Below are 19,558 nucleotides of genomic sequence, written 5' to 3'. Positions count from 1 at the left end.
AAAAATCATCTACATGTGGAACAGTTTTCACTGAAAACTAACTGGAGACTGGCAAAGAGGCTCCTTTACAGCCAAGGCTATAAGAAGGATACAGTATTGAGTAGGAAGGAAAGAGAAGTGATAAGGTTGGGTCCTGTGTTGGGAAGGGACTCAGAGGGAAAGGGAGATTACATGGGTGAAGATCCTCCTTGGGAAGTGAGTGGTTTGAGCCACATATTGGGCACCCCAGTCCTGGGATCCAACACAGGGAAGGCAAGCCCTCTTGGCTGGTTGGAGGGCTGTGGGAAGCCTGTACTATGCTCTTGAGGAATGTACACATGCTTGCTTGCTTTCTCTTGAGGCAGGGCAGAGGAGGTGGATTGAAAACTGCACAAGTGGCTGGTTGGTTTCCCACAACCACCCCAGTGCACACCCTGGGCTGACCTAAGCAGACACTCCAGCCCTGCTTGGGAGATCGCCTGTGAGACACAGAAGCAGCTCAGACCTGATGCAGCATATGAGCAGAATGGGGACAGCCATTACTGGCACTTACACAGGCAGAACATTAGAAGCAGTCTGGATCTCTGACCCTTGCTGAACCACCATAGCTCATGCCCCTCCACACTCGGAATGCCACACCAGCCCCTCTTGTTTTTGCACTGTTCCCCACTGGGAGAGATGTGTGGGAGTGCACACTTAGAGGGAAGGAAACCAGCTTGGACCTAACCCTCAGGGCTTCTGCTCCAGGAACTTGAGGCCTGACCTTGCCCCTGAAAGGGAGGTGACAGCCACCAAGCAGAGGGAAAGCCCCAAGTCACACCTGTCTCTGGCCCTAGTCCCCCATCTCCAGCTGTACCTCCTACCAAGTGATAGCTACGAGCGTGCTCTCAGGAAAGATATGACCTGTGTTCAAGTCAAATCCAGCTCTCCCTCCAAAACCACTGGGCACATGCAGACTGTATAGGGATTCTCCCACATAATGAAACCCTTAAATGGCTTCCCTATGAAATTAGATGAAAGTTAAGCAAAATGAGAAGACAGAGGAATTTGTCTTAATTGAAAGAGTAAGAGAAAACCTCTGAAAAAACAACTCATGAAACAGAAAAAAGCAATTTACCAGATAAACAATTCAAAGCATTAGTAATAAGAATGCTAGCTGAAGTAGAGAAAATAATAAATGAACATAGAATTTTAACACAGAACCAGAAAATGTAAAAAGGAATCAGCCAGAACTGAAGAATGTAGGGACTGAAATCAAAAACACACTAGAAGGAATTAATAGCAGACTGAGTGATATAGAAGAACACGTATGTGGTTTGGAAGATAGGATAATGGAAATCATCCAATCAGAAAAGCAAAAAGAAAAACAAATGAGAATTTAAGGGACCACTGGGACGACATGAAGTATACCAATATTTGCATTATGGGGGTCCCAGAAGAAGAGAGAGAGACGTGGGTTGAAAATGTATGACATTTTCCAGAAAACTAGAAGAAATAATCCTAAAATTAATGTGGAACTACAGAAGATCCCAAAATGCCAAAGCAGTCTTGATAAAAAAGACCAAAGCTGGAGGTATTCTGCTTTCTGACTTCAGACTATACTACAAAGCTACAGTTACTGAAACAGCATGATGCTGGCATAGGAACAAACACATAGATCAATGGAACAGAGTAGAGAGCCCAGACATAAACCCATGCACTTATGGGCAGTTAATGTACAAGAAAGGAGGCAAGAATATACAATGGAGAAAAGATGGTCTCTTCAATAAATGGTGCTGGGAAAACTGGAGAGCTACGTATAAAACGAGATTAGAACATTTCCTCACACCATATACAAAAATAAACTCAAATTGGATTAAAGACCTAAATCTAAGGTGTGATACCGTAAAACTAGAAGAGAACATAGAGTACTCTTTGACATGCATCTTAGTAGTGTTTTTTTTGGATCTGTCTCCTAAGGCAAGGGAAACTAAAACAAAATTAAACAAATAGGACCTAATTAAACTTAAAAGCTTTTGAACATCAAAGGAAACCATCAACAAAAAGCATACTGAATGGGAGAAAGTATTTGTAGGTGATATGGTTGATAAGAGGTTAGTATCCAAAATATATAAACAGCTCAAAAAAAAAAAAAAAGGCAACCAGTTAAGAAATGGGCAGAAGACCTGAGTAGACATTTTTCCAAAGAAGACATACACATGGGCAGCAAGCACATGAAAAGATGCTAAACCATTAAAGAAATGCAAATCAAAGCCACAGTGAGATAATACCTCATACCTGATAGAAAGGCTATCATCAAAAAGACCACAAATAGGACTTCCCAGGTGGTACAGTGGTTAAGAATCTGCCTGCCAGTGCAGGGGACACAGGTGCCAGCCCTGGTCTGGGAAGATCCCACGTGTGGCGAAGCAGCTAAGCCCATGCACCACAACTATTGAAGCCCGTGCGCCTAGAGCCGGTACTCAACAACAAGAGAAGCCACCGCACTGGGAAGCCCACACTGCAATGAAGAGCAGCCCCTGCTCTCCCCAACTAGAGAAAGCCCATGTAGAGCAACGAAGAGCCAACACAGCCATAAATAAATAAATAGATACATACATACATACATACATAACAAAAAAGACCACAAATAACAAATGTTGGTGAGGATGTGGAGAAAAGGAAACCCTCTTACACTGTTGGTGGGAATGTAAATTGGTACAACCTCTATGGAAAACAGTATGGAGGTCCCTCAAAAAACTAAAACTAGAACTACCATGTGATCCAGCAATTCCACTCTTGGTTATATATCTGAAGAAAATGAAAACAGTAATTTGAAAAGATGCATGCATCCCAATGTTCATAGCAGCATTATTTACAGTTGCCAAGATATGGAAGCAACCTAAGTGTCCATCAACAACAAATGAATTGGTAAAGATGTAGTATGCGTGTGCGTGCGCGCACGCGCGCGTGCGCACACACACACAGAGGAATATTACTCAGCCATAAAAAAGAATGAAATTCTTCCACTTGCAATAACATGGATGGACCTAGAGAGTATTATGCTTGGTGAAATAAGTTAGACGGAGAAAGACGAATACTCTGTTATCATTTATATATGGAATATAAAAAAATACAATGAACAAATGTATATGACAAAACAGAAACAGACTAATAGATATAGAAAACAAACTAGTTATCAGTGGGGAGAGGGAAGAGAGGTGGGCAAAGATGGGGTAGGTAATTAAGTGATACAAATTACCATGTATAAAATAGATAAGCAACAAGGACATTTTGTACAGCACAGAGAAATATAGCCATTATTTTATAATAACTTTAAATGGAGTATAATATATAAAAATATTATCAGTTATATACCTGAAACTAATATTGTAATATTAGTAAACCAACTGTAATATTGTAAATCAACTATACTTCAGTTAAAAAAAAGATATTGTAAATAAACTATATTGTAAGTATTGTAAGTCAACTATACTTCAGTTTAAAAAAAGAAAAATCAGAATGGAAAGTACATTAAAATGTGTGTTTAATGTTCTTGGTTGTTCCTCTTCCAATGGGAATATGAGTTCAGTCAGTATATTTATAAGTACTGATAATATTTCATTTTAAGTTCCAAAAGATGAATTTAAGTTTGCTTATTAGTTTCATTAAAAAAGTATTGTATTCCTCATTACAGAAATACCTTGTGTTTATTACAGAAAAATTAGAAACTATAGATGAGCAAAAGGAGATAAAAATTTTTTTTGTCATTCAAAGATAACTGTGGTTAAAAGGTTTTAGTTCATATCCCTCCAGACCTTCTCTAAATTTTCATATATTTTATTTTTAATTAAATAAATGACTCCAGATGGTAAATTTTTATCAGTATTTAAGAATTGCATAACTGTTCACCGGGGAATATCTATTCTCTAAAAAAGAGATACTTGATAGAATTTTACATTAAAAGAATTAGACTTATTTCCAAATAGTTACTGGGTTGTCTGGCTCTTATGATAAAGGCCAGGTTGGTATAAGTTACTGAAGGTATGCATAATTACTGCTGTACATGTCTACCTGACAAGTTTCAATTCATAACCTCCATTTTACAGATAAGAAAATTGAAGCATTGAGAGCGTAAATGACTTGTCTAGGTCGCATGGTTAATAAGGGCAGTATCCAGTTTTAATGCTTTAATTATCTTGTTACGTAGCCTCCATATAATATAGTTTTTGATAATAGAGGAACTTATTTGTAAAATTCTTATATTGTATTTGGTTTTGTGTATCTATAGCTTTAAAATTAAAGATAGAGGGATGTTTTTACCACCACCATCCTATGGAAGAAAAAATTCTCTAAATCATAGTTAGAAATCCTGATATAACAGTGATTTGGCAGCTTTTGTAGCCATAAAGACAAATTTGAATTTTGAATTGCAAAAGAATTTTTTTCCTGAAAAATAAATTATACCAGAATAAACCATGTTCTTACTCTGGTTAAGGCAAAAGGTTGGGAATCTTGAGTTATGGGGTTATCTGAAGTTTCCAGCTGAAGCTGCCTGCTGTTTCAGTAGGGAAACTGATAATGGACTGTTTCTTCCTGCTTGGAGATATTGGGACTGAAAGGGATCTTAGAGATAAATTAATCCAGTATTTAAGCCTTTTCCTTCCACATGCCGTACTCTCTTCCCTTTCTGTCAAGCAACAGGGGTGATGACTCTGATTTCAATCTTTCTTGTGTTGTATTTTCAACTGTTTCCATCAGATTGGAAGAAAAATTTAGATGTTTTATATGCCCATTATATAATTTGAATTGAGACAAAATTTAGTTCAGTTTTCTCATTTTTAGCAAATAATAAAATAAATTGAAGCTCAGAAAAGGTTAGTAAATTGTCTTAAGTAATCTATCTAGTTAGTTCCATAGCGTAGATGCTTCATAATCAGATCTAATTCTTAAGTGGGCTTTCAACTATATTCTGCTTTCTACTAATAGAGGTACATATATGTTCATTTTAAAACTTCTTTTTCCTGTAATATTTTTCCCCAAAAGTATTCTTTAGGAAGAATTATCAAAAGCTTTTTGTTTTTGTTTGGTGTAAATTCTCTGTATTGAAAAAAATACACAGATAAGTAGGCCTTGTGGATCATGTCAGGAAGTTGACTTTTATTTTAAGTATGAAGAGGAACTATTGGAGTATTTTAAGTGAGATCATTGTATTTATATTTTAAAGTCATTTTTTCTGCTGTGTGGGAATTGTATCGAATCAAGGTAAGAGTAGGAACAGGGAGACCAATTAGGAATGACTCTAAAACAAGAGATAGTGGTGGTAGAGATATAGAGAAGTAGATGGATTCAAGTTATATTTTGGTGATAAAATTGCTAAGATATTCTGATGTGTTAAATGTGGATTATGAAGGGGAAAGAGAAATCAGGGATGGGACTACATTTCTTAAAAAATTGGTCATTTGGTGGTGCTGCTTACTGAGATGCATGGGGTATAATGAAATTGAATTAGATGTTTTATGTATATATATATCTTAAGGTGAGACATACAAATGGAATGTCAAGTGGCTGGTTCAATAATCTGGAGTAGTCTGGGGAGGATATATAAATTTGGGTATTATCAACGTAAATGTCCATGGGAATAGATGATGTCACCTAGGGAAAAAAGAGGTAGATGAGAAGGACCAGGAATCTGAGTCTTTAGAGCACAGTTTTCTAGCTTTGGGTGCATGTCAGAGTCACCAGGGGTCTTTTTGGAAATCACATCGATTATTTTAAAGTCATATTCATTCAATAAATATTTACTTAGTGCCTGTTACATACTAGGCTCTCCTCTAGGCACTGGGAATTCATCAGTGAACAAAACACAAAATTTCTGTGGGGAAGAGCAGACAGTAAACAAGATAAGTAAGTAACATATGTGGTATATTAGTGATAAGTGCTAAATAGAAAAATAAGGTAGGGACGATGGTTAGGAAATTTAATGTGTGGTGCAGGTTTAACTTGGGTAACAAGGCTTTTACTGAGGATGTTGTATTTGAGTAGAAACTTGGAAAGGGGAATGAGTGAGCTATGTAGATATCTAGGTGATGGGCATTTCAAGAAGAAAGGAACAGCATGTGTTAGACTTGTTTACATTCCAGTGTCTCTGTGTGTTGATGTTTGAAGTACAGCTGGGAGGTGTGGCTAGAGTGAGTTGGGGTAGAGTATAGAAACTGATGAGGTCAGAGAAGCAACAGTGGAGGAATAGGTACAGATCACATACAGCCTTGTAGTACTTTGTAAAGACTCGAACTTTTCCTATGAGAGAGATGGGAAACTAATGGAAGGTTTTGAGCAGAAGAGTAACCTGATCTGATTTGTTTTAACAAATCACTCTGGCTATTATCTGGAGAATAGCTTTTGGGGGCAAGGTGAAAGAAAGACTGAGGCTATTGCTGTAATTCAGATGAGAGATGAAGGTTGCTTGAGTCAGGTGGCTAGTGCTTGAGTAAAATTTGAATATAGACTTAAGCAAAGGGTGTATGCTGTACAACTATCTGGGTGAAGGGCATTCTGGGCAGAGGGGAACAGCATGGTCTAGATTTGTTTCTGCCTCAGGACCTACATGTGTTTGAAGAAGAGCAAGGAGACCAGTGTGGCTAGAGTGGAGTGAGTCAGGGTGGGGGATGGAATAAGTGAGTGGGAGATGTCAGTGTTGGTTTCTACATGTATTTTGGAGGTTTCACAGATATATCAGTGTCAGAGGAGAGAGGCAAAGACTCAAGAATGGCAACAAAGTTTTCAAGGTGAGCAACTGGAGGTATAGAGTTGCTGTTATTTAAGACAGGGAAAACTATGAGAGAAGCAAGTTTGGAGGGGAATGTTTGGAGTTTAGTTTTAGACATGTTAAGTTTGAGAATGCGTATTGGGTGTCCATAAGCTAAGAGTAGGAAGTGGATGTATAGAGCTGGAATTCAGAGGAGAGCTAGGGACTGGGGATAGAAATGTAGAGGTCATCAACATATAGGTGGTAGGAGACTAGATGAAATTGCCAAGGGAGTGAATGCATTTAGAAAAGAAGAGGTCTGATAACTGAGCCCTGAGGCATTTTAGCTTATAAATAGGAACAACAGGAGAAATCAGCAAAAGAGACTGAGAAAAGAACCAGAGACTAAGGAGAGAAAACATGAGAGTTTGTCCTGAAGTCAAGTGAAGAAAGTATTTCAAGAAGGAGTGACTGAGATGTCAAGTGAGATGAAAACGTAGATTGACTGTTGAACTGAGTAATGAGATCAGTGAATATTTTGATTAAAAAGGGGTTTAGGTGGCGTGGTGGTTGTGACAACCTGATTGGAGTGAGTTCAAGAGGGAATGGCGTTTGTAGAGATATGAATGGACCTAGAGACTGTCATGCAGAGTGAAGTGAGTCAGAAAAACAAATATCGTATATTAACGCATATGTGTGGAATATAGAAAAATGGTACAGATCAACCGGTTTGCAAGGCAGAAAGATATACAGATGTAGAGAACAAACATATGGGCACCAAGTGGGGAAAGCGGGGGGTGGGGGGATGAATTGGGAGATTGAGATTGCCATGTATACATTACTAATAAGAAAAAAAAAAACCAAATTGTATGCTTTAAATATATGCAGTTTATTGTATGTCAATTGTATCTCAGTAAAAGTTCTTTTAAAAAAAGAGGGAATGGGAGGAGAGAACATGGAGACAATGTATACAGCTCTTTCAAGAAGTTTTGCTGTAAACAGTTAGGGAGAAAATGGGACAGCAGTTAAAGGGAAAAGTGAGGTTAAGAAAGATTTTTATGATGATGAGAGAAACAATGGTATGGTTGAATGTTGGATGGGTATAGTCCAGTAGTAGGAAAAACTTGTGAAACTACAAAGAAAGGCAAGAATTAACTAGAGCACTGTCCTTGAGTAGCCAATAGGGCATGGATTTCATGTGCAAGAGGAGGGATTTGGTTGTAGCCACAATCATGGAAGCTCACGTATAATAATAGAGAAGGGAGACTATGGGTACAAATGAAGTTATGTGGTTAAAATAGAATCTGTGGAAGTTCTCTTTGGATAATGTCCATTTTCTCAGAAATAGGAAACAAGATCATCAGAGCTAAGGTGTGGGGGAAGATAACATGTTGGAGGCTTGCAGAGGTGGGGAGAAGATGTAAAATAACTGTATGAAAAGAGAGAGGGGGTGCATGAGGAAAATAGAGCATGATTGCCAGGTAGCATTAAGGATCCACTTGAGGTTAGTGATAGTGAATGTAAAATGGATCAGTCGGCATGGTTGTGCTTTTCTTCAGTCTAATTTTTTAGCTGCATCAAGTTAGAGAGAGAGTTGGATTTAATGAGGACCTTTAAAAAAAAATGAGTGCTCATTTTCTTTCTGGAAATAGTTTCTAGAAATATTACTTCCCTTATTTCATTTATGGTACCTTTTTGTTTTCTGCCTGGCATGTCAGTACTAAATAACTATACAAGAGGAAAGAGATACAGATAGTTCATGAGGGCACAAATAACTTTTTACTGTGTTTAAAACACCTATTTTATTAAAGCAGGTATTCTATGTTGGTGTTATGGCTAAGTAAATTGTGCTTGAGTAAATAAAAAATAACTTATCACTTACTCTTTATCAACTATGATATAAGAATGGAACATTTTGATGTATGTATGTATATATGTACTTATTTATTTATGGCTGCATTGGGTCTTTCTTGCTGCGCACGGACTTTCTCTGGTTGTGGTGAGCAGGGGCTACTCTTTGTTGTGTTTTGCAGGCTGCTCATTGCGGTGGCTTCTCTTGTAGCAGAGCACGGGCTCCAGTCGCACAGGCTTCAGTAGTTGCGGCATGTGGGTTCAGTAGTTGTGGCTCTCGGGTGCTAGAGCACAGGCTCAGTAGTTGTGGCACACTGGCTTAGTTGTTGCATGGCATGTGGGATCTTCCCAGACCAGGGATTGAACCTGTGTCCCCTTCATTGGCAGGAGGATTCTTAACCACTGTGCAACCAGGAAAGTCCCCATGATAATGTTTTTAAATAAAATGTGACACTTATAGAATGATTTTTTTGGTATTGCTTTTCCCTGTTTGAAAAATTTATTCACAGTTCTATAGATATATGCTGCATTTATATTTATTTAATTAAGCTATTTTAAAATGGCTTAACAAAAAGCTAGAATATTGTCCTGATGATTTTTAAAATTCCCTCACAGAATCTAAATTCATGTCATGTTAGATTCTGCTTTGTTGTAAAATACCTCCTCATCTCTTCACAACAGTTATCGAGAATGTTTTCAGATTATTCAATTTAGTGGGGCAGGGGTGGGAGGACAGTTGAAACTTTTAAACAAAATTGATTATAGAGTAAGTTAATCACTTTAAGTTTGTTTAAATTATTTTTTCCTAATTTACTGAGGGTTTCTAGTTTGGGGAATGCCTTTTTAGTTGTAAAGTCTTTCACAAGAAGATGCATCTAGTAGGTATTAGTGTTTGTGAATTTTTTTAAGGACTTTTATTGAGATACGATTGGCATACAATAAGCTACATATATTTAAAGTGTACAATTTGATATTTTTTCTTATTAGTAATGTATATATGGCAATCCCAATTAACCACCCTCCCCCCCCCCCGCCCCTCGCTTTCCCCTCTTTGTGTCCATATGTTTGTTCTCTACATCTGGGTCTCTATTTCTGCCTTGCAAACTGGATGATACTGTACCATTTTTGTATATCCCATATATATGTGTTAATATACGATATTTGTTTTTCTCTTTTTGACTTACTTCACTCTATATGATAGTCTCCAGGTCCATCCATGTCTCTACAAATATCCCAGTTTCATTCCTTTTTATGGCTGAGTAATATTCTATTGTATATATGTACCACATCTTCTTTATCCATTAATCTGTTGATGAACATTTAGGTTGCTTCCGTGACTTGGCTATTGTAAATAGTGCTGCATTGAACATTGGCGTGCATGTGTCTTTTTGAATTATGGTTTTCTCTGGGTATATGCCCAGTGGTGGGAATGCTGTGTCATATGGTAATTCCATTTTTAGTTTTTTAAGGAACCCCCATATTGTTCTCCATAGTGGCTGTATCAATTTACATTCCCACCAACAGTGCAAGAGGGTTCCCTTTTCTCCACACCCTCTCCAGTATTTATTGTTTGTGGATTTTCTGATGATGCTCATTCTAACTGGTGTGAGGTGATACCTCATTGTAGTTTTTTTTTTTTTTTTGCTGTTTTTTTTTTTTTATTATTTTTTTGGGGGTACACCAGGTTCAATCAACTGTTTTTATACACATATCCCCATATTCCCTCCCTTCCTTGACGCCCCCCCCTCGAGTCCCCCCCACCCTCCCTGCCCCAGTCCTCTAAGGCATCTTCCATCCTCGAGTTGGACTCCCTTTGTTATACAACAACTTCCCACTGACTATTTTACAGTTGGTAGTATATATATGTCTGTGCTACTCTCTCGCTTCTTCTCAGTTTCCCCTTCACCCCCCGCCCCCTCCCATACCTCGAGTTCTCCAGTCCATTCTCTGTATCTGCTTCCTTGTTCTTGTCACTGAGTTCATCAGTACCATTTTTAGATTCCGTATATGTGAGTTAGCATACAATATTTGTCCTTCTCTTTCTGACTTACTTCACTCTGTATGACAGATTGTAGTTCTATCCACCTCATTACATATAGCTCCATCTCATCCCTTTTTATAGCTGAGTAATATTCCATTGTATATCTATGCCACATCTTCTGTATCCATTCATTTGTTGATGGGCATTTAGGTTGCTTCCATGTCCTGGCTATTGTAAATAGTGCTGCAATAAACATTATGGTACAAGTTTCTTTTGGGATTATGGTTTTCTTTGGGTATATGCCCAGGAGTGGGATTACTGGATCATATGGTAGTTCTATTTGTAGTTTTTTAAGGAACCTCCAAATTGTTTTCCATAGTGGCTGTACCAACTTACATTCCCACCAACAGTGCAGGAGAGTTCCCTTTTCTCCACACCCTCTCCAACATTTGTTGTTTCCAGACTTTGTGATGATGGCCCTCATTGTAGTTTTGATTTGCATTTCTCTAATAACTAGTGATGTTGAGCAGCTTTTCGTGTGCCTCTTGGCCGTCTGTATGTCTTCTTTGGAGAAATGCCTATTTAGGTCTTCTGCCCATTTTTGGATTGGGTTGTTTGTTTTTTTAATATTGAGCTACATGAACTTTATATATTTTGGACATTAATCGTCTGTGTTGAATCGTTTGCAAATATTTTCTCCCTTTCTGAGTGTTGTCTTTTTGTCTTGTTTATAGTTTTCTTTGCTGTGCAAAAGCTTTTAAGTTTCATTAGGTCCACTTGTTTATTTTTTTTTATTTCCGTTACTCTAGGAGATGGGTCAAAAAAGATCTTGCTGTGATTTATGTCAAAGAGTGTTCTTATATTTTCCTCTAAGAGTTTTATAGTGTCTGGCCTTACATTTAGGTCTTTAATCCATTCTGAGTTTATTTTTGTGTATGGTGTTAGGGAGTGTTCTAATTTCATTCTTTTACATGTAGCTGTCCAGTTTTCCCAGCACCACTTATTGAAGATGCTGCCTTTTCTCCATTGTATATCCTTGCCTCCTTTGTCATAGATTAGTTGACCATAGTGTATCTCTGGGCTTTCTATCCTGTTCCATTGATCTGTATTTCTGTTTTTGTGCCAATACCATATTGTCTTGATTACTGTAGCTTTGTAGTATATTCTGAAGTCAGGGAGTCTGATTCCTCCAGCTCTGTTTTTCCCCTCAAGATTGCTTTGGCTGTTTGGGGTCTTTTGTGTCTCCATACAAATTTTAGGATTTTTTGTTCTAGTTTTGTAAAAAATGCCATTGGTAGTTTGATAAGGGTTGCATTGAATCTGTAGATTGCTTCGGGTAGTATAGACATATTCACAATATTGATTCTTCCAATCCAAGAACATGGTGTGTCCCTCCATATGTTTGTGTTGTCTTTGATTTCTTTCATCAGTGTCTTATAGTTTTCTGAGTACAGGTCTTTTACCTCCTTAGTTAGGTTATTCCTAGGTATTTTATTCTTTTTGTTGCAATGGTGAATGAGGTTGTTTCCTTAACTTCTCTTCCTGATCTTTCATTGTTAGTGTATAGAAATGCAACAGATTTCTGTGTGTTAATTTTGTATCCTGCAGCTTTACCAGATTCATTGATTAGCTCACGTAGTTTTCTGGTGGAATCTTTAGGACTTTCTATGTATAGTATCATGTCATTTGCAAACAGTGACAGTTTTCCTTCTTTTCCAATTTGGATTCCTTTTATTTCTTTTTCTTCCCTGATTGCTGTGGCAAGGACTTCCAAAGCTATGTTGAATAGTAGTGGCTTGTTCCTGATCTTAGAGGAAATGCTTTCAGTTTTTCCCCATTGAGAATGATGTTTGCTGTGGGTTGGTCATTTATGGCCTTTATTATGTTGAGGTAGATTCCCTCTATGCCCACCTTCTGGAGAGTTTTTATCATAAATGGGTGTTGAATTTTATCAAAAGCTTTTTTTGCATCTATTGAGATGATCATATGGTTTTTATTCTTCAGTTTGTTAATATGGTCTCTATCACATCATTGATTTGCATGTGTTGAAGAATCCTTGCATCCCTGGGATAAATCCCACTTGATCATGGTGTATGATTCTTTTAATGTGTTGTTGGATTCTGTTGGCTAGTATTTTGTTGCGGATTTTTGCATCTAAATTCATCAGTGATGTTGGTCTGTAATTTTCTTTTTTTTCTTTTTCTTTTTTTATTTTTTAATTTTTATTTATTTTGTTTTGTTTTTATTGTATTTGTAATTTTCGCTTTTTGTAGTATCTTTGTCTGGTTTTGATATCAGGGTGATGGTGGCCTTGTAGCATGAGTTTGGGGATGTTCCTTCCTCTGCAATTTTTGGGAAGAGTTTGAGAAGGATGGGTGTTAGCACTTCTCTAAATGTTTGATAGAATTCACCTGTGAAGCCATCTGGTCCTGGACTTCTGTTTGTTGGAAGATTTTTAATCATAGTTTCAATTTCATTACTTGTGATTGGTCTCTTCATATTTTCTGTGTCTTCCTGATTTAGTCTTGGAAGGTTATACCTTTCTAAGAATCTGTCCATTCATCCAGGTTGTCCATTTTATTGGCATATAGTTGCTTGTAGTAGTCTCTTATGCTTTTTATTTCTGTGGTGTCTATTGTAACTTCTCCTGTTTCATTTCTAATTTTATTGATTTGAGTCCTCTCTCTCTTTTTCTTGATGAGTCTGGCTAAAGGTTTATCATTTTTATCTTCTCAAAGAACCAGCTGTTAGTTTTATTGACCTTTACTGTTTTCTTTGTTTTTGTTCCATTTATTTCTGCTCTGATCTTTATGATTTCTTTCCTTCTACTAACTTTGGGTTTTGTTTGTTCTTCTTTCTCTAGTTTCTTTAGGTGTAAGTTTAGATTGTTTATTTGGGATGTTTCTTGTTTCTTGAGGTAGGATTGTGTTGCTATAAACTTGCCTCTTAGAACTGCTTTTGCTGCATCCCATAGGTTTTGGATCATTGAGTTTTCGTTGTCATTTGTCTCTAGGTGTTTTTTGACTTCCTCTTTGATTTCTTCAGTGATCTCTTGGTTATTTAGTAGTGTATTGTTTAGCCTCCATGTGTTTGTGTTTTTTACAGTTTTTTTCCTGTAATTGATTTCTAATCTCATAGTGTTGTGGTTGGAAAAGATGCTTGATAAATGATTTCAATTTTCTTAAATTTACCAAGGCTTGATTTGTGACCCAATATGTGATCTATCCTGGAGAATGTTCCTTATGCACTTGAGAAGAACGTGTAATCTGCTGTTTTTGGGTGTAATGTTCTATAGATACCTATTAAATGTAGCTGGTTTATTGTGTCATTTAAAGCTTGTGTTTCCTTATTAATTTTCTGTGTGGATGATCTGTCCATTGGTGTAGGTGGTATGTTAAAGTCCTCCACTATTATTGTTTTACTGTAGATTTCCCCTTTTATAGTTGTTAGCATTTGCCTTATGTATTGAGCTGCTTCTATATTGGGTGCATATATATTTATAATGGTTATATCTTCTTGGATTGATCCCTTGATCATTATGTAGTGTCCTTTCTTGTCTCTTGCAGCATTCTTTTTTTTTTTTAATATAAATTTAGTTATTTATTTTATTGGCTGTGTTGGGTCTTTTTTTTGCTTTTCACGGGCTTTCTTTTCAGTTGTGAGTGGGGGCTACTCTTCGTTGTGGTGCGTGGTCTCCTCGTTGCCGTGGCTTCTCTTGTTGCAGAGCATGGGCTCTAGGCACGTGGGCTTCAGTAGTTGCAGCACATGGGCTCAGTAGTTGTGGCTCACGGGCTCTAAAGCGCAGGCTCAGTAGTTGTGGCGCACGGGCTTAGTTGCTCCACGGCATGTGGGATCTTCCTGGAGCAGGGATCGAACCCGTGTCCCCTGCATTGGCAGGCGGATTCTCAACCACTGCACCACCTAGGAAGCCCCTTGCAACATTCTTTATTTTAAAGTCTATTTTATCTGATACAAGTATTGCTCCTCTAGCTTTCTTTTGATTTCCACTTGTATGGAATATCTTTTTCCATCCCCTCACTTTCAGTCTGTATGTGTCCCTGGGTCTGAAGTAGGTCTCTTGTAGACAGCATATATATGGGCCTCGTTTTTGTATCCATTCAGCTAGTCTGTGTCTTTTTGGTTAGAGCATTTAGTCCATTTACATTCAGGGTAATTATCAATATGTATGTTCCTATTACCATTTTCTTAATTGTTTTTTTTTAATAAATTTATTTATTTATTGGCAGAGTTGGGTCTTCATTGTGGTGCACCGGCTTCTCATTGAGGTGGCTTCTGTTGTTGTGAAGCATGGGCTCTACGTGTGTGGGCTTCAGTAGTTGTGGCCCATGGGCTCAGTAGTTGTGGTTTGCAGGCTCCAGAGTGCAGGCTCACTAGTTGTGGAGCACGGGCTTAGTTGCTCCACAGCACGTAGGATCTCCCTGGACCAGGGATCAAACTGGTGTCCCCTGCATTGGCAGGCGGATTCTTAACCACTGCACCACCAGGGAAGTCCCTTTGGGTTTGTTTTTGTAGGTCCTTTTTTTCTCTTGTATTTCCTACTTAGAGAAGTTCTTTTAGCATTTGTTGTAGGGCTGATTTGGTGGTGCTGAATTCTCTTAGCTTTTGCTTGTCTGTAAAGCTTTAGATTTCTCCATCGAATCTGAATGAGATCCTTGCTGGGTAGAGTATTCTTGGTTGTAGGTTCTTCCCTTTCATCACTAAATATTTGTGCCATTCCCTTCTGGCTTGCAGGGTTTCTGCTGAGAAATCAGCTGTTAACCTTATGGGAGTTCTGTTGTGTACGTTGTTTCCCCCTTGTTGCTTTTAATAATTTTGCTTTGTCTTTAATTTTTGTCAATTTGATAACTATGTGTCTTGGCATGTTTCTCCTTGGGTTTATCCTGCCTGGGTCTTTCTGCATTTCCAGGACTTGGGTGGCTATTTCCATGTTAGGGAAGTTTTCAACTATAGTCTCTTCAAATATTTTCTTGGATCCTTCCTCTCTCCTCTTTCTGTGACCTCTTTGTAATGTGAATATTGGTGCATTTAATGTTGTCCCAGAGGTCTCTTAGGCTGTCTTCATTTCTTTTCATTCTTTATTCTGTTCTGCGGCAGTGATTTCCACCATCCTGTTTTCCAAGTCACTTATCTGTTCTTCTGGCTCGGTTATTTGGCTATTGGTTCCTTCTAGTGTATTTTTCATTTCAGTTATTGTATTGCTTATCTCTGTTTGTTCTTTAATTCTTCTAGGTCTTGGTTAAACTTTTCTTGTATCTTTTTGATCTTTGCATCCAGTTTTTTTTTTTCAAACTCCTGAATCATCTTCAGTGTCATTATTCTGAATTCTTTTCTCTGAAGGTTGCCTGTCTCCACTTCATTTAGTTTTTTTGGGGTTTTATCTTCTCCCTTCATCTGGTACAAAGTCCTCTGACTTTTCATTTTATCTCTCTTTCTGTGGCTGTGGTTTTCGTTCTGCAGGCTGCAGGATTATAGTTCTTTTTGCTACTGCTGTCTGCCCTCTGGTGGATGAGGCTATCTGAGAGGCTTGTGCATGCTTCCTGATGTGGGGGACTGGTGGTGGGTAGAGCTGGGTGTTTCTCTGGTGGGCAGAGCTCAGTAAAACTTCAATCTGCTTGTCTGCTGATGGGTGGTGGGGCTGTTGGTTGTCTGGCTTGAGGCACTGGAGCTTACAGGCTCTTTGGCGGGGCTAATGGCGGACTCTGGGAGGGCTCATGCTGGTGAGCACTTCCCAGAACCCCTGCCACCAGCATCCCCATCCCTGCAGTGAGCCACAGCCACGCCTCGCCTCTGCAGGCAACCCCCCAACACCAGCAGGTAGGTCTGTTTCAGTCTCCTATGGGGTCACTGCTCCTTCCCTGTGAGTCCTGGTGTGCACACAGTTTTTGTTTGCCCTCCAAGAGTGGAGTCTCTGTTTCCTCCAGTCCTGTGGAAGTCCTGCAGTCAAATCCCACTGGCTTTCAAAGTCTGATTCTCTGGGGAGTCCTCCTCCCATTGCTAGATCCCCAAGTTGGGAAGCCTGAAGTGGGGCTCAGAACCCTTTCTCCAGTGGGTGGACTAATGTGTTATAACTGTTCTCCAGTTTGTGAGTTCCACCCAGCAGTTATGGGATTTGATTTTAACACAATTGTGCCCCTTCTACCATCTCATTTCGGCTTCTCCTTTGTCTCTGGATGTGGGGTATCTTTTTTTGGTGAGTTCCAGTGTCTTCCTGTTGATGGTTGTTCAGCAGGTAGTTGTGATTCCTGTGTTCTCGCAGGAGAGAGTCAGTGTTTGTGAATTGAATTGTCAGTGCAACTTGAGATACACTCCCGGTGATGTTTCCAGATCTGGTTTTAATGTCTTAAAATCATTTCCAGAAAAAATGTGGAGTTTTGTTTTTTTCAAAATGAAAATAGATTGCTTATAATAATATATAAACTGCATAATGTATATTGAGAATAAGGAAGTAATTTGTCCTAAAGATGATTATGGAACATGACAAAGAAGTTGACAGTACTTTTCATGATGAATGGAGCAATTATGAATGAAACAAATCTCTTTGATTACACTTGATTGCATGGTAACTTTTTTCATTCTTGTTTTCAAATACTACTGCCTATCACATGCATTCATGACTGGCATTTTTATTGCTAACTAATATGAACTATTACTTGGTGTTGGTTTTAATTAATGGAAAGTATTTCCTACTATTCAATTAAAAGATTTCAATGTTTAGATAAAAATTGAAGAATATTAAAAAATATACCCAAGAGGAGGTGGACTGACTTTGGAAAAAAATTCCAAAATGTTACTTTATTACATATCTGAAATGAAATTTGATGAATTTTTTTATTAAAAGCTTGGCAAGAGAGTAAAATTAATAAGAAAAATAATGCTGTACTTGTAAGATATGCATTTTATAAAAATTTGTTATTCTAAAGGTTTTCAAATATGTGATGATTTTCTTCCTCAGAAAAAGATGTTAACAGAACAGATCGAACAAACAAGTTTTATGAAGGCCAAGATAATCCAGGGTTGATTTTGCTTCATGACATTTTGATGACCTACTGTATGTATGATTTTGATTTAGGTAAGTTCTCCTCTAACATCCTAATTTAAAGATATATGTTTATTTTAGAATTTAAATTTATTAACCTGTTAGACACATGTAAATAGTTCAGTGGCCTAGTTTTTATAGGGGTTGTTCCACAGGGGACTGGAAACTTAAAAGGCTGTGGTTCCCAAATTGTACACCAAGGAGCACTGGGTTGCTGCAGGAAACTCGGGAATGTGGGATGTTTTAAATATTTGAGGAGAATATAGTGACATCTGTAGGACACTGCTCCAACTACTAGCATGAGTAGTTCAGGGTTTCAGATTAGATCACCAAATTTCTTCTGATGAACTTATATTTTTACAAAGCAGAGTTTTTGGCCTTGCTTTGATAAGCAAATACTGTGTGAAAATAGGCGAGGAATTGAATTCCAAGGTTTGAGAAGTAGTGTAGTGCCCAACAGGTGCTAAATTCATAGGATATTTAAGTATTTATTAAGTTGTTTGGGTCTGTTTAATAAATGGAAATGTTAGTAATATTTTTGAGCCTAGGGATGTCTTGGGAAAAAATTCCTGAGGCATTAAGGGTACTGCGAATTGAGAAAGTTTGGAACCTCTTTTGATATGCTTTATCCCTTGTGAAGAAAAATGCTGATTTGATATTATAGACAAGTGGTGCAGATAATTATCTGGAGCACGTGGAACTTTACTCTCTTCTCTTGGTTAGTCCATTTTCTACCAAGAATGGGTTGGAAAGACAGGTTGGTGGTGAGCATGTGGGATGTTTTAAGGGACAAGAGAACTTGAGGCTGTTTCTTTAAAGGACCAATAAATTCTCTAAGCATCAACCTTTAGATACGTATAAAGAATGGAAAAGTTTCTGAGTTGCCTACTGATGTTAGTGACTCCCAAGTAGAGGATAGTGAAAGTAGATGTTTTCCAGATTACCTTAATAGAGCTTGAGACATCTTTTGGAGAAGGTAATTGGGTATTTGTCATATTAAACCCAAATGAACCTTGAATTATGGGTACATTTTCTTCACTGTTTGTATCTATGTGAATTCCTCTTGGATTCTTGCAATGTAAGTTAGGGAAAGAGATAAACTCTGTTATGGACCTTGAGGCATCACCCTCTGGTGACAGTAGTTGAATATCACAGATTTCTTCTTTAAAATGTGAAATGTAGCCAGTCCTGTCTATCACACCTATAGTGAGCCTCAAATTGGATCATTGAAAATATTAGTATAGTGCTTCTCAGGTTACAGAGTGCTGTCATACTCAGTTTGAATTTCAATTTTGATTCTATTAGAAGCCCTTTGAAGAAGTGCGGAAATAATCCCCACTTTATGAGTAAGGTTGTATTGATTTAGAGAGTGACTCAGGGTTGCACAAATAGTAAATATTGGACTGGGTGTAGAGAACCAGGTCTTTATTTCAGGCTGGCATTCTTACCTCTACACATTCAGCATCATGACCCATTGCCATTTTAGTTTCTGTTACCACTGTAGGGAATAGGGCTTCTGTCTTAGGGAACAAGAGGCATTGCCCTGTACTTTCAGATGGTAATTTTGAGATAGGAATTAATGCCTATTCTCAGAAGGAGTTCCCTAGTGCTCAGTTTTTTCGGAAACTGAGTCCCAGACTAGCTATTTGGATAAATTTCTGTTTCCATTTGTCTCTATTAACTCCACATTCTTTCTAGTCAAATACTTAATACCCAGGTTTTTTATTAAGAACTCTGGTCTTGGGAGAAGCCAGGGTAGTTTTCATAAAGTAGTGGACCAAATTTCTTGCTTTTTACTCATAGCAAAGTAATCTGGGCTGTAAATTTACTCTTATAGTTGATTCTTTTATATTGACTTGTTTGGCTTCTTAGCCTGCAGAGGAGGTATAGGTGTATTTGTATTGAATATAGTGTCATTAATAGTGAGGAAGAAGACAAAAATTACCAAAAGCAGACAGAAGAA

At 37.9% G+C, this 19,558-nt stretch overlaps 1 protein-coding gene across 2 annotated transcripts in view; it reads left to right on the top strand.

Annotated features, from left to right (window-relative positions):
- The window catches only part of TBC1D15 (TBC1 domain family member 15), an 82,741-nt gene that overhangs the window by 45,866 nt on the left and 17,317 nt on the right, over nt 1-19,558 (top strand). For both annotated transcript variants that reach the window (XM_057741668.1, XM_057741667.1), the window contains exon 11: nt 17,512-17,628. In XM_057741668.1, coding sequence (XP_057597651.1) covers nt 17,512-17,628 — 117 coding nt within the window. The remainder of the gene's footprint in view (nt 1-17,511; nt 17,629-19,558) is intronic.

This window comes from Hippopotamus amphibius, chromosome 7 (genome assembly GCF_030028045.1).
Source record: "Hippopotamus amphibius kiboko isolate mHipAmp2 chromosome 7, mHipAmp2.hap2, whole genome shotgun sequence".
Taxonomy (NCBI): Eukaryota; Metazoa; Chordata; class Mammalia; order Artiodactyla; family Hippopotamidae; genus Hippopotamus; species Hippopotamus amphibius.
This window is presented reverse-complemented; position numbering and strand designations above follow the sequence as displayed.